Here is a 15291-nt window from a genome sequence, read left to right as displayed (position 1 = left end):
AAAATCCAGTTTTTCTGAATTAAAGAGATTTCTGAATTATCTCTTTTTCAGAAAAACAGCACAGACTTTTTTTTCTCAAATGAATGCATTACACTTCTGGATGATCCACCTGAAGTTTAAGCTGAAAAAAAGTCATGACAGAAGCACTTCATTGCACTAAACCAGAATTTGCTTTCATCGTTTAGATGCTGCTTACCCATGTGTTATCACATGACAAACAGTGAAGGGCATTAGTGCCAGGTACGTCGTGTTAGTTTCAAAGTGAAAGCATTTGTAAATGAACCACTCAGTAATCCAACATCTACATGTTTTGTTTTTAATGAGAAAATATTCATAATATGTATAGTAGGTGTATAACTGTGAGCCTTACATGTGCTATAAAATAACAAAGCAGAGTATGAGCATACAAGTGGTTAACATAGGGACAGAGGTTATATACTGTATGATAAGATTGCTTCGTCACACACAGACAGTATGAGCCCCCGCACTGAAGCTCAGGCGCTTCTGCAGGGTGAAAACAAGCTAACAGCATTTCAAATGATAAATAAATCATCTCTGCACCATCAAGTCAAACAACAAATAATAATAACAATTATTATAATAATAATCATCATAATAATAATAATAAATCACACAATTATAACTCCTCTGAGTGTGCATGATGTCTGTTACCTTTTCAAGAGTATTATTTAATGAGAACTCAGGCGTGGGGGGTTTAATTGTGTGCTTTGAAGCATACATGAGGACAGCGTGAGTGTGTTTGTGTGCAATAACACAGTTTTACAATGTGCTGCTGCAGTAAACTTTGCCTCTGTTAATGAAAACTCAAATTGTGCTATGAATAAAGCTTAGATAGAGCAGATGCTCAGATGGCATCCAGGATAGGCCACTGTAAGACAATCATTCATCACAAAGGATCTGTGTCTGTTGAAGCTCGATGACTTTCTCACCAGGAAATCATATATACCAGTATGACAAGTGCTTTTAATATTGTCTGATCGCTTCAATCATGTTCCTCATGTCTGGAAAAAAAAAAAGAAAGAAAGTTTTTGTCCCAACTGACTTTTTCATTTGTCCCTTAAATCTTGTGGCAAAATGAATTTCCAATCAGTATCAGTGACACAGTACCTCTGTCAATGACACGTTTACATTTCTCAAGCTCATAAAAAGGGACACTAGTCCTTTAAATACTTTTTTTCATTTTATATATTATTAAAAGTGTATAAAAACAAGAACAAGGAGGATTCTATGGAGTCATTGAGTTTTTTTCTGTCTCCGTGGGGAAATGGGCACATCACAGAGGCAGAAGTCCTTGGTTTTCACTTCTGGTTGGTGCAGTTGCTAGCACTGCATTTCCAGCCAAGAGGTATTTGACCTCATGCTGGGGCTGTCCTAACAAATACAATACAGATTAATTATCGTCAAGGGTTAGTATGTGTCCCGCAGTTTCTTTTCATCTTTTGTGCAAGTCTACCTCAGTGTACATTTGTGTTTCAGGCATTTCTGAGGATTTTATTCAGTGTGTGAGCTGAAGGACACTTGAACAGGACACACTGGTGATCAAAACTGTAACCTTTGGTTTACAGAAAACAACCTCCTGATATCCTAATGCTGGATAAAATCTCAAAGGCTTCAAAATAAAGACTAAAATGTATAATAATTTAGCTACTTTTCAGTTAAAGTGGTTCAGGAATACTGTATCTACAGTCATGCTGACACATTTCTACTTTCAATTCTAATTTCAAGACAGTCCTGTAGGCGCCAGGGATTATTCTGACTGTGTTTGCAACGTGTTTTCATGTTGAAGCTGAACCTTGTTTTCTACACCTGGACGGTCCACAGTATTGTCAAAATCACAGAGGCCTGTAACGCCTGTATTTTAAAGAAACAGAAAATCACATCATCTTGCAAAATCAAAGCTCACAATATATTCAGTAAAAAAACAGACAACCCCAACTTACAGTATGTTAGTGATGTAAAGATGAACAGAAGTCTGTTCAGCTTGTAGCACTGATAGTCAGTTGCCTTCTTTTTGCTGCTTGTTGTGTGCTTGTTTTCAGGTTAGGAAAAGGAGTGTAATGCCATGCACACAATCAGTACTTTTTAAACAGACCTAAGAGCTTAGGCTGACTGTATTTTCTCTAAGTAACAACATTCTGTTTTGGTATAACAACTTTTTATAAAAGGCTTTTTCAATATTTTTCATCAAACTTTATCCTCAACTAGCAAGGTATAGTAGATAGACGGCAGTTGCCCCAATGGAATCTCAACATACATGTTCATATATCAAATACACAGTCCTACCTCAGTATAATACATGAAACAACTGCTTACATCAGAAAGCACAGGTCAACAAAGCGGCGTAGCCAGCAAAGGTAAAATAAATGATTTTTAGAATATAAAACCCCTGACCCAGCCCTTTCATTAATACACACACACTGACTGAAGTGACACAAACATGACCTGCAGTTAGCCTCCCTCCCCCCCCCTCTGTCTCCTCCCATCTGTGAAGTCACTGAAGAATAGTGTTTTGTAGACAGACTATCTAATGTGGTTGCTTATTTTCTCTAAAGTCTACTGGAACTGTAGTAATACAGGATAGAAGAAGATAAGATACATCATACATATCGTGCATTCAACAATTACTGACAGGTCTAAGGCAGAGTTGCACCTTGATGCTAGTTATGCGGATTTCCTCTCTAGCATTTAATGATTCAAGGACGCTGACCCTCAGGTCGGCACTTAAGATTTAACACAGATGCTTGAAAGGGATGCTAAAGCTCCAGCCAACATGTTGTCTGTCTGTTATAGCTGTACTGTGGTGTATTGTGGCACTGCAGGATGCAGAAGATAAAACTTCACGGGTTCTGAAAGTGATGCTTCGATTCCCATTGGGTTAAAACCCTGAAAAACATCACAGCCTCCCTGCAGTAAAGATTACTCTGAAATTATAGAAAACATGTCTTGAGTGCGTGATTAGGCCTCGTTCTTTCTCCTTTCTAGCATAACTTTCAGTCAGAAGTTTCTCAATAGTCACTCTGCATACACCTGCTTGTCTTTAGCATCTTTTTATCCTCTTTGTAATCAAACCCTTGCCACACATTTTGAAGATGACTGGGGTTATTCTCAAGCACATATTGTCAAAATCATCATCATCAAGTCTCAGGCAACCTGTCAAAATAAAATCTTTAGATCTCAGCCCATATTTCCACAATAATATTGCAGATAAGTGAAAAATCCTATGAATATTTAAGTCATTCAGCGTCTACCAACTAGTAAAAACCTTCTATTCCAAATAAGCTTCTGCAGAACGCTCATAATCCACCATAAAACCCTTTCAAAGTGTCTCTTGCATCGCTGACCTTTCTTCAAACTCACGCAACACTTCAAATGTCTCTCACATACTCAGTCTTTTAACATACTGTTCCGTCCTCAATCCTCAGGTCCAAAAATCACAAATTGATGCAGGGTCATGTGATCATCAGAATACTATTAGTAAAATAAATACTGTTTCCTTTCTTTGTCCTTTCTCCTCCTGTTTGCGTTTTTCCTTCAGTCTCTTCCTCTTCCTCTTTCTCCTCAGTCCCTTAACTGTCTCTGAAATGAGCTGTTTACTCCTCCTCCTCTTCTTCTTCTTCCTCCTCTTCCTCCTCCTCTTCTTCCTCCCCTTCTTCATTCGCGTAGATGCCGGCTTCCCACTTCAGCGCCATGTCGCTTTTCCTCCTGGTGACACGAGTGGCCTCCAGAACCTGAAAAATACAAAACAACCAATCAGATGGAAGCACATTCATTGTGGCGTGAGCAAACAGTTGATAAAATCCATGCTTTTTCCCAGCTCAAGGGAACACAATCACAAAAAAACACACATCACAGTGACTTTAATATGACATGCAGTGTATGTCAAACGCTGAGGGAGCGCTTGGTTAAACCATCCTTCGGTAAAGGTTTCAAGACAAACGACCTTGAGCTACACTTGAGCAAATGAAGCGCACCTGCACCATTTGACAATAAAAATAAAGGTCATTTTACTCCATTACAGGGAAGGATTCATGCACACACACCACAACTGTTCCATAATTTATGTTTCCGATCACTCTCCATCTCACACACACATGCCTAACACACACACACACACACACACACACACACACACACACACACACACACACACACTCAAACACATACAAACACATAAACCCATCTTCACACAGGGTAATGTAAAGAACAGGTTGAAGTTGAAGTGGATTGTGGGTAGATGTGTGCTGTTGAGGTCTGACATAATGGCTGCAGTGATGATGATGATAGAAAATGATAGACGCTAAATGATTTTCATAAAACTGAGCCCAGTTATGTAGTTGTAAATGGAAACACTGATGTAAATTGACCTTATGTTGACAATCACAACACACACATCCACCAAATCAGTACGTTCAAAATCTTCTGTTACCTTTATATTGAAGCCCATCATGATTCATATAATGTAATTCGCTAGTTTACAATCTTTTAAAATAGTGCACATATTTTATTTGGAATTAAGTTGTTTTAATTCTTACTTTATATATTAGATATATAGAACATAAATGTGCATGGGGGGGTCAAAGGTCACATCAAATCAATGGACAAGCACATGCAGCACCAACACCACAGAGCAGAACAATAAAGCAGTGAGACCACAAGCAGACCTGGGACCAGATCAAAAAATGTTTAGGTTTCTTTCTCAGAAACTGCCTAGTCTATGGGTTCAAACAAAGTAATACATTCCCATGTATAATTTCTGCACCAGTTTCATGTCTGGAAGACTGAGTGATGTGTCACAGTTTTTTACTGTTTTTACTGTGTTTCTTACTGTTGACTCATCTCTAATGCAGTGCACAGTTAATGGAAAACAAGAGAGTGAAAATCTCCACTCGTCTGTGACTCGAATGTCTTTGGGAACTTTCTCTTCTCTCTTAGTTGAACTGAAGTAAACCTCATGAAAAAGGGCTTTGCTTTAACATCCTATTCAGATCACCCTGAATAAACAGTTCATTCAGTATTAAAAAAAAATTTCTAATGTTTCTGAAAAACTATCATGGCATGTAAGTATTTCTTAAACTGTACAGACTGGAAACAGTCTAAAATATACACAGGTATGTATTTGTTTACAATAAGAGATTTCAGGTGAGTCTGACCCAGGTCTGTCAGTAATGGCAGTTTAACGGAGTGAACAGGTTTGGGGTGTGACAGGTACCTCAGTGGTTACCTCGTTGGCCAGCAACAAACGGGCATACTGACCGACCGGCAGGAGAAAGGCAACAGTACACAAAGTCAACACATGTGATGTCATCATGGATAAACAATAACAACATTGGCAACAACATCAGCGAGAACACTGCCTGCTGCAAAATGATCAGTTCAAGATACATTCAGTTAAATATCTTGAAAACAAATTAATGCAATAAAATGAATATGTTTGTTTTGTGTTTTTTGCAGTATGTGATTTCTCAATGAATAGGTTAAATATGGGAGACATGAAGCTCTGATCATTTTCTGATTATGTAAGATGTAACATTTTTTCAATTACCTTTTGTGAAAAATTATTTTTATCTTTTGTAGACCTTTATTTTGACTGTTTATTTTGCCAAAATACAATCTTTCCTCTCAAGAGAGACCTCTTTCTTAATACTGAGCATTAAAAGATCTATTCAGATAAAAAAAAAAAAATAAAAAAAAAATAAAAATATTGAGTAAGGACAGAAATCCCCCAGCGTCTGTGACTTACTTTCTATTCCATGTCCTGTGGGAAAGTCCCTTTAGTGTTGTACAGTATTTGTTCATTCCAACGAATCATGGATGGAGGCATTCAACCACAGTGATCTGACCAAACCAAATGAACCTCAACAAGGTCCAGTATTGTCTTGTAAGCTGTGGTCACCTTTGTGCTACTTTTATTCTTTGTTTCGTGTCTTCTGCAGTCACATGTTCAACGAGAACTCAACAAATGTCATTGTATTTATTTATATTTTTTTGGGGGTAGCAATGTCCTTTTTTCATTTTTAGGACTAGCTGTGCCCCAACCAATATTTTTTTTATTTCCTGTTATGTTGTTGCAGTTTTCTATGGTTGACATTTTCGAATTACTTTTTGTTATGCAACATGGAAAACAATCCTTCCATTCTCTCATTCACATCTCTGCTAATTTATCATCTACAGGGTTTAATACTTACACTGTTGTCCTCCATTTTCTCCCTCCTTTTCACCTTGTGTGTTTCATAGTCTTCCATAAGCGTCTGCATGAAGTTTTTGGGTCGTGATCCTCCTGAGTCCTCACTGCCGGCATCAGACAGGGCTCCCTCTGAGGGTGAGGGTGAGACGGGTGGCGCAGGTCGAATCTTCTCAATCTTTCCTGCAAATCACATAAAAACACAGAGTTAGACACGTTTGTTGAGCTGGCATGATCACACCAATCATGGGTGGCTCACTGGTGCTCATCTTTGTATAACTGGTACACATTTCATTTTTCAAACATAGATGCAACTAATAATATTAATGACTGCCATTTGTTTTGTAGGTATTTTGGTGTATTTGACAATGAAAATTTTGATGTAGTGATGGCGCCAGATGAAAAAGTCAGGGAATCAACAAAGTTATTACATTTCATCTTGAGGGAAACATTAATGTCTGAACCAAATTTCATGGCAATCCGTCCAAAAGTTCTTGAGATATTAAAAACATCTTGTACCAGGTGTCTCATACAAGGATCAATGAGAAACACGCTAACCTGGTGCTGTCTTTGCTGACAGTGTGAGTCTAGTTGGCAGGCTGTTACTCTTCATCTTATCTGCTGCGGAAATGGTGGATTGCCGCATCCCTGTCCTCATAGGCCCATGACTGCTGCTGGAAGTGTGGCTGGGGCGGACAATAACAACAGGCTGCGCCTCCCTCTGTTTCTTCAGCTCCTCCTCCCTCTGCTGAGCTGCTCGGATCTCCTCCTCAATCATGGACAAGGTTCGCTGCTTCTTGGAGCGCAGGCGGAACGGGCCGCTAGCTGCCTCTGCCTCGGGACTTCGTGTTGCTGCTGCTGTGCTACGAAGTTCAGCTGCCTCTGAGTATTTACTGAAGTAGCTGAACTCCTGTTTCTCCGGGCTTGGAGGAGAAGGGGGACGGTAAACTGGGGTTGGCCTGGAAACAGGAGCTACCGAGGCAGCAGCTGAAGCTGGAGTTGGAGCTGGAGCTGGAGCCGGGGCTGAGGAAGCGAGCGCTCTGGCGTAAGAGGACTGGATTTTGATCCTGGGGCCTCCATCTTTGGGTCTCTGTGGAGGTGAGACAGGCTGAGAAGGTGGCGGAGAAGGTGTCTGGAGCTGTGGTTGCTGTGCTGGACTGGAGGGCTGCTGTTGTTGCTGCTGCTGAGTCTGCTGTGATTCTGCGGGCTTCTCTTGGAAAACAACTCTTACCTCTGGCCGCCTGTCTGGCTGAGGGGACGGGTTGGATAGAGCAGGACTGGAGGACACAGGTGATTGGAGACTCGGAGCTCCACCGGAAGACACAGGGGAGACTGGCACTGGGCTACTTGTAGAAGCTGAGGATGGAGACACAGGGGTGCTGAGCTGTGAAGAGTTCAGGTCAGATGGCTGCCACTCCTCTCCGTTCTCAGCTGCAAGGGCATGTTGGATGGCACTTTGCACAAGTACCCCGGCGTGGAACTCCAGCTCGTGTTCTGTTGGACCGCCGCTGGTCTGCCCGTTGACTGGCGTGGTGGGCTGGGGGGTAGGAGGTGACACAGGGGTAAGTGGCAACGGGGTAGGGGGTAGCGAAGCCCCGCTGTCGGAAACATTATCCAAGCTAAACACAGTAGTGTCCTGAGAGCGGACAGATAACTCGTCCAATCCTGAGTCAGACTCCTCTGGGTGAAAGGCTGGGTGGAAATGACCCTTCCCTTCCTCCTCCTCACGCAGGATTGTCATTACGGCTCGCGCACACGTGAATTCTCCTGCAATTCCTTCATCAGACCAGGTCACGTGGCTCTCTCCAGTTTCGGCAACAATGTCACTGCTCCCCTGGCTGCCCCTGGTTATGGATTTCGAGAAGGGTTTGGCGGAGTATATCTGAGGAGCTATGTCCTTCTTGGTGCCCTCCCCTTGCAGAAATTGCTTCCTGGCAGACGAGAAGTCGATCTGCTTCTCGACAATGTCCTCCTTCCTGGTTAGCTCTGGGTCAGAGGTCACCATTGTGGGAGGACCTAACACCTGGGGCTGCAAATAGAGATGGGAAAGCAGAATACAAAGGAAAAAGTTAGGAGATGAGAGGTGTGTACTGACAAATCAGGCAGAAATGTTACAACAAGTCACCCAAAGTCCAACTTTGGTATATCTCCTCATGGTCAAAGTGTGCGTGTGTTACCTGTGTGTATGTATAAGTGTGATTCTGTTTCTGCTGTTTTCTCTCCTGGTATTTCTTGAGAGACTCAAGCTGATCTGCGTCCAGCTGCGCTTCCAAAGGCACCTTCAAAGAATCAATGAACCAACCAGAGAACCAGTCAATCAGTTGTCAGGAAGCAATGGAGTTCAAATTGAAAACAGAGGTTCAATGGGAAACTACCTCCTGAGGAGGGTTCCACCAGCGCTGGGCGATCCCAGGGTTTTTCTTCACAGCCTGATCTCTGATCAGCTCCTGGCGCTCACGCTCCAACTCCTGAACCTGACAGGGGAAATAAAGCAGCAGAAAAATATAGGAGTAAGAATAATCACAAAGAGTATCTTCAATAAACTGCCATTACGATTAGCTTTTCATTACATATTAATTTAATTTAATCGATGCATGTTTAGTGTTTCATGTTTCAGTGTCTGTAACTACACTCCAATAACTGTGTCACTTGACTGAAAATTATATAGTTTTCTAAGTGACTTATTTCTTGAAATGAGGTTTGTTGATTTTAAAAAAGTTTCTAGTGGTTACTGTTTCCTTATCTATGATGAAAATGTGACCACAACTAAACTTAATAACACTGTGTCTGTTGCATCTGACACATTATCTCGCAGCTGTTTACCTCCTCTGAGGGTCGTCTCCTCGTCACCCTGACCTGCTGCTCCTCTCCGGGGGTGAAGAGTTTTGCTGGCCGTCTCTCCTCCTGAAACGCTCTCAGCTCAAACTTCGCCCTGCTGCGCCCCGACTCCTCCCCCTGAACATGCCCGTTGGTTCTCACGCCAGAGTCCTCCTGGTGGACGAACGTCGTTTGTCTCTGCCCCTCCACAACGATTGGCTGGTGATTGGCAGGAGAGGAGGTTGACACACAGACAGACGGAGAGGTTCCATCAATGCTGATTGGTTTGGTGTGGTGTGACGGAGACGAGTTTCCATTGGTGGGTGTTTCAGAGGCTGCGTCTAACACTTGGTCCAGGTAACAGATCTCCTGTAGACACAACATATAATCAGGCTGCTGTAGTGGACATATATTGTACAATAAATTTCATTAAATTCTTCTCCTATTCTAGAAAGGGGTAAAATCGTTGCCTAATTAACTTAGTTTGCTGTAGGAAGGAAATCCCTCTCTGTTTAGGCTAATATTGCTCAGATTACTGAAAAGAAAAGAAACAGACAAAAAAAAACATTCTCTGAGACTGTGACAGCCCAAAACAGGTCAAAGTTTTCTGTGGTGATATTTGTTCCATTCCATCAAAATAAAAGAAGAAACTGTAAATCTTGTTCTGAGAGCCTGCATACCTGAACCACCTCGCTGTCAGGAGTCTCTACTTTCACACCAGCTGCGCTGTGGCCTCGGTTACTGGGGCTGCTGAGGCAGCCATGTTGGATCTGCTGGCTCTCTAGTTCCATGGTTGCGGGCCTGTCAGTGATAACGCTGACCGATTCCTGGAAACTGACGCTCTTCAGGGCTCGCTCTCTTGGTATTGTGTCACTGGCATCCTCGGCTGCCCGCCACGATTTCTGTGCCAACAAATAAACAAAGACATATGGTTCAGAGGTACTGTTGGGAGAAGACGCACACTCGTGATCGATTGAATAACACCTTTTTCTCAAATTAGGAATTTATGAGCAGTTTTAGCACAGACAGATCAGAATCTTATAATCTCTCTAAACACACACACGCATCCCACACATATATCTGTCTGTCTGCATTGCAGTAATACAGTGTTGAACCTCTGCAGCAGGAGTGTGTTCTGACTGATTCCCACCACTAGGGGGCACCAACTCACATGCTGCAGCTCTCTGACAGGCCACAAACATAACAATCTTCTACAGTATTAAAACAACTGCATCTTTGTTTAAAGACCTTCACTCTTATGTGATTGAATCAGCTTGCTGAATACTTGACGTTGGAGACTAATAATAAAAAATTGTGAAATACATTACAAGAAGAAATTGGAGACAGGAGGAGTTTCTTTATTTTAATCTTCTCCTGATTAAGGACCTGAGTCCAATGGTCCTTAATATTATACATATTCTGCACAAATATCCGTCAAGATACTTCAGATTCTGCAGCTGTAAAGATATTTAAGTTTTAAGAGCTTCACATTTGCTTTACACTGAGCAGCTCATTGATGTGTTTCTGGATTAAGTGCTTGGCTCAAGGCCACATCATCAGTCGTGAGCTAGTGACAGAGCCTGTCGAGTCATTGTGTGACTGCCAGACAAATTTGTTAGAATGTACTAAAATTTCCCTCAAAATGGAAATCAACTGAAATGACATCAGTCAACTTATGGCAGTACACTGCAGATATTATGAACAAACCCAGGTAACTTTAGCTGATGATGAACTGAAAATATTGACGAATAACAGTTATTCATTACTGAAAGTATGTTACACCCTTATGATTAACCAGTTAATGCAATATGGTGATGTTACATTAATCAACTGCAGTCACATTTTAATTGACAATGTGATTTATCCAAGCAAGAAATAGACAGGGGATGGGTGTCATGTTGAAGGACACACTGTTAAACACATTGCTATGCAGGGATCAAACCTGTGACCTTCTATCTTTGTGAACCATTTATCCGACACATTCCAGACCCACCGTTCATGGGAGGCCACATGTGCACACACTCCTCACTTTATTGACCTCACTTTCTGTTTCTGCATGAGCCACTAACAAACGCTCCGCTGGCTTCCTGTTTTATTGCCTCGTACTCATTACACTTCGACGCTAAGGATGTGTTTACATCCACGAGGAGCTATTGACCCCAGTCTTTGTAACATCTGGGTGTGTGTGTGGGGATTTAATGAGGATCACTTCAGTGAATAAAGTCACTGTTCAGCTAAAACACACACAGCCACAAGGAGGATGTCTCGGCTTTTCAACCCCTCTTACACTTCAAGCTTCAGACACACTACCAGACTGCTTTTGAGTGATATTCATGGACATTTCTACTGATGTCAGGTATCTAGACAAGAGGTTTCTGCACAAAGGCTTGATTTCAGATTTCAGTTCCCTTCTTCTGCTGAATCCCCACTCTCCCTCTTTTTTTTTTTTTGCATCTATTCCTTCCTCTCTTGCTTCCTCTCTCCTCTCTGGGATTGTTCAAGGGAAGGAAGAGTGGTCAGTGAAGTCACATGGTGGATTATAACACCCTGCCTCTCCTCAAAAAGCCTCCTCTTGTCTACCCCCCCCCCCCCCCCCCCATCCTCATGTCTCCTTTTTCTACTGAGAAAAAAAGATATTCTGTGAGGGCATTTTGGTGACCCATCTGGGTCAGTCACATGCAAATTCCTCACTTTATACTGTCTCATGAAGTAAAATCTTATATATACATTAGTATATACACATTCTCCTACAGGAATACATCATTAATGCCCAGTTCAAGTCTACTGAAGCTATATAGTTATGGTTATGTAAAACATTCATCCTATTTTGCTTTTTTGTCTTAGTTACAGTTTCTGTATTTGAAATTTGTTTGGGTTAAACAACAAAAAACAGCGTGTTTCACCATGGCTACAGAGAGACAGAGGCCCTCGATACAGACATAGCAATTAACAAGACTAGTCTGTGAGGATGTGCAGGACCACAGCTTTTCTCATTTGGAGTCATAATCATACTGTTAGATACTACTACACAGGCTACCAAAGTTCTTCTCTGTTTAACCAAACTCTGAGTGACATGGAGCAATATCACAGTAACTGCTGGACTCTTTTCTCCTGCTTCTTTCATCTCTACTTTCTTTGTTTTCTTCTCACTCTCCCTCACTTTGTCCGTCATCAAGTCAAATGATTTTTCACCCAGTTAATGATATTAGTGACCATGTGAGGACCAGACGTTACTTCTACTTACACACAAGGTCTTCTGTCTTTGTAAAATTTGATCTGTTGTGTTTATACTGTATGTGTGTGTGTGTGTGTGCATGTACAGGAATGTGTGAGTATAGGAGTGTGTGTGTCCAACAGGCAGGACAGTAACAGAGGGGGAGGATATCCTGTTTCTGCCTCAGGAAAACAGTACTACAGTACAGGAATGTCTCATATGCAATGCCATTCTCCTGCACACACATACACGCGCACACACATGGAGTGTGTATACGATTGTAGCTGTGCAGTGGTGCATGGAAGTGTAACTGTGTTCTTTCAAGTGTGTGTATTTGTATAGCAGGTGTGTATTCACGTGTGTGTTTCTGTCTCTCATTGAGGTGAACTGGCATTCCACGCATAACTCGCTGTCCTCAAGGCTCGGACTTTAATACTTGTGATGAGGGACACTGTGCACCCTGCTTGGCCAGCTAAAGGAGCAACATGTGTGTGTGTGTGTGTGTGTGTAAGTGCCTTTGTTAGTGTGTGGAAGTGTGGAAAGAATCATGTAACAAGGGAAAAGGCAAACAGCCCATAATGTGTTTGAATGCCTGAAAAGTCTCTATTAGCATATAAATATATATAAATGTCTACGTAACATTTAGATGAATAGTGAAATATAGTGTTACTAGTCATAACAGCCCACACCCTCACCACCTTGATGTGCGAGCTGTGAGTGTGTGTTTTGAGTTTTTTCCAAAAAAGGAAGAACGTTTGAGGACAATCCAATTTACCAGTCCTGACTAATGCACAGAGCTATGCTATTGTTAGGACTTTGGTGTAAAGTTTAGAATTTGTTTAAAGTTGGCTACAGTTTGGTTGACAAAGTAAATATTAAGTTAGGTTTTGGGTGTAAGGTTAAGATTACAGTGACGATTAAATCATTTTATGGTTGAGATTTGGATTTAAAGATAAGATCAGGGGTAGGATTAGGTTTCTTACTTTAATTGTAACACAAATATTTGAGTTGATTTGATCTGAGTCAGGATTATTCTTGGAGTGAGTAAATGGTGTCTTGTTATGCATTGTACCAGTTTTAGATTTGTTTTTTAGATCCATAACTTTAGGAGAAAAAGGGAAAATCATCCTTGCACAAGTGAAGGTTAGGTATGTAAGAGGGAGGGTTGAGGTTAATATTCTAAGGGGTGGGAATCAATAAATTCAATGGAAAGTCATCAGAACTACAGTAATAAAAAAAATGAGTCTGACTAAACAGATAAGTATCACAGTCTTATGTTCTGTGTAACTGCTGTCTCATTCTCCGCCTTTCTCCATTCCCATCACATCTGGAAATGCTTACACTCTGACTGTGATGCACAAAAATCGCAAACACACACACAAACACACACACACACGCATAAACATACACACTTTAAACAAACACACTCGGCTGCATGCCTGAGACGCTAGGGGATTTGTAAACTGGGACACATTTACCAGAAGGAGAGTACACCCTAATACTTCCTGACTGGAAATGAACTATCTTTATGTCTGACGGGCTCCATCTTTCAGTTTCTCTGTCTCACACACAAATGCATGTACGGTACCATGCCTTTAATATCACGTCATAGTCTTCTGTTAGAGTCCACACTCTGGTCAGAGCACATGGCGAAAACAAAAATGAAAGCCTGATGATATATGTCCACAAACACACTAAGCTCCTGTGTAACCCAGTGTAGTCAGCTTTCTGTTTCTGTTTCCTGGCAAATATGATCCTGTATAGTAACTGGAGCCCACTGCTGCTTTAGCCTGGTGTTCTCATGTCTAAACAGCCTGGATCGTGAACCCAGGTCAAACAGTGCTATCCTATACCTATTCATCCCTTCAAGACAGAGTGGAGATGCTGAATAACAGCGATGGTATGTCACTGATTAATGAAATAAGCGGATAATTCGACGCATAGTGGGTTTCTGGTTGGCTGTGTCAGCAGATAGGCAGGTGGACTGACGGAGGGGGCTAACAGCTGGAATAAACAGAGGAATCAATGGTATCTTGAGGCCCAAGTGCGCAATTCAACATTATGTTGCAACATTTGAACAAAGACAGCACCAGGATCTCAACTTTGACATTAATACATAATCCAATTCAACCAAAATACAGTCTGGATGTTGAACTGGTTACAACGTGACCAGAATCTTTTGCAATGGTACTAAAACCATGACATTTTATCTATTGTATGTTGTGTACTATTTTGCTCTCCCTTTTTCTCATCACAACAAAATATAATCTATTTAATAATACAGAAATGCCACAGAAATGCATTAAAAAGCTAAAAAAAAACTGTTGTACAACTCCACAGGGTTAGTACTCACCTGTTGCTCTTATAAAGACCGGAAGATTAGTCTATAATAGTGATATCAGAAAATCCATACTGTAATTTTCAAAAGCTGGCCTCCTTCAGTTTTGTAATATTACAATAAATTCTACCGTTCAGATACAGATATGTTTTCTTTTCATAAGCTGTATCCGTTTTCCCATTTAGCTCTGTTTCAGACCAGCCTTGGTCCGTCCTGTTCCAGATAGTGGGAGTGCCGGAGTTTCCTCTGGCCAAGCCTTTTCCTCCTCTTCTTCTCCTCCTTTTCCTCCCCTCCCGTCTCTTTCCTCTCCTCCACAAAGCCTCTCCTTTCTCAGTAACATTCCTGCTGGCTGCTCGGTAAGCTGTGATGTCATGGGCTAAGCGTGTGTCTGTGTATGCGTGCGCGTGTGTGTGTGTTCTCCAGATGCCCTAACCCACAAAGACCCCTTCTGTGCAGGCTCTCCTATACACACACACCAAAAACATCCACCCTGTGGCTCCCCACTCCTCCCTTCCTGTGTATGACCAAGCCCTCTCTTTCTCCGCTCCACACGTATGTCGCTTGCCCAATTTCCCTTTAACCCACAGCCCCTGTCAAAACTGAGGAGACTGAGGGTATGAGGCAAGCACAGAGGCGATGATGAGGAGATGGTGAGTGAAGAAAAAGTAGGAGGTGATAAGAGAGTAACGGCATTTTCTTCTGTCACCAGGACTCAGTCTC

At 41.7% G+C, this 15291-nt stretch overlaps 1 protein-coding gene across 3 annotated transcripts in view; it reads right to left on the bottom strand.

The window, feature by feature from the left end:
* Nucleotides 1-302: 302 nt before the first annotated feature.
* palm2akap2 (PALM2 and AKAP2 fusion) overlaps nucleotides 303-15291 on the bottom strand; it is a 72297-nt gene continuing 57308 nt past the window's right edge. For 2 of the 3 annotated variants that reach the window (XM_023407259.2, XM_023407260.2), the window contains 8 exons: nucleotides 9700-9921; nucleotides 9026-9388; nucleotides 8578-8676; nucleotides 8380-8481; nucleotides 6761-8231; nucleotides 6207-6385; nucleotides 5231-5269; nucleotides 303-3749 (listed from right to left, as the gene is read on the bottom strand). In XM_023407259.2, the coding sequence (XP_023263027.1) occupies nucleotides 3612-3749; nucleotides 5231-5269; nucleotides 6207-6385; nucleotides 6761-8231; nucleotides 8380-8481; nucleotides 8578-8676; nucleotides 9026-9388; nucleotides 9700-9921 (2613 nt within the window). In that variant the 3' untranslated portion in view covers nucleotides 303-3611. The remainder of the gene's footprint in view (nucleotides 3750-5230; nucleotides 5270-6206; nucleotides 6386-6760; nucleotides 8232-8379; nucleotides 8482-8577; nucleotides 8677-9025; nucleotides 9389-9699; nucleotides 9922-15291) is intronic. The other variant, XM_023407258.2, reaches the window with a different exon arrangement.

This window comes from Seriola lalandi, unplaced genomic scaffold, assembly GCF_002814215.2.
Source record: "Seriola lalandi dorsalis isolate HSWRI2012SDOR001 ecotype SW California unplaced genomic scaffold, Sedor1 jcf7180002054332, whole genome shotgun sequence".
Lineage (NCBI taxonomy): Eukaryota > Metazoa > Chordata > Actinopteri > Carangiformes > Carangidae > Seriola > Seriola lalandi.
Note: the sequence above shows the minus strand (reverse complement) of the source record. Positions and strands in the feature narration are given on the sequence as shown.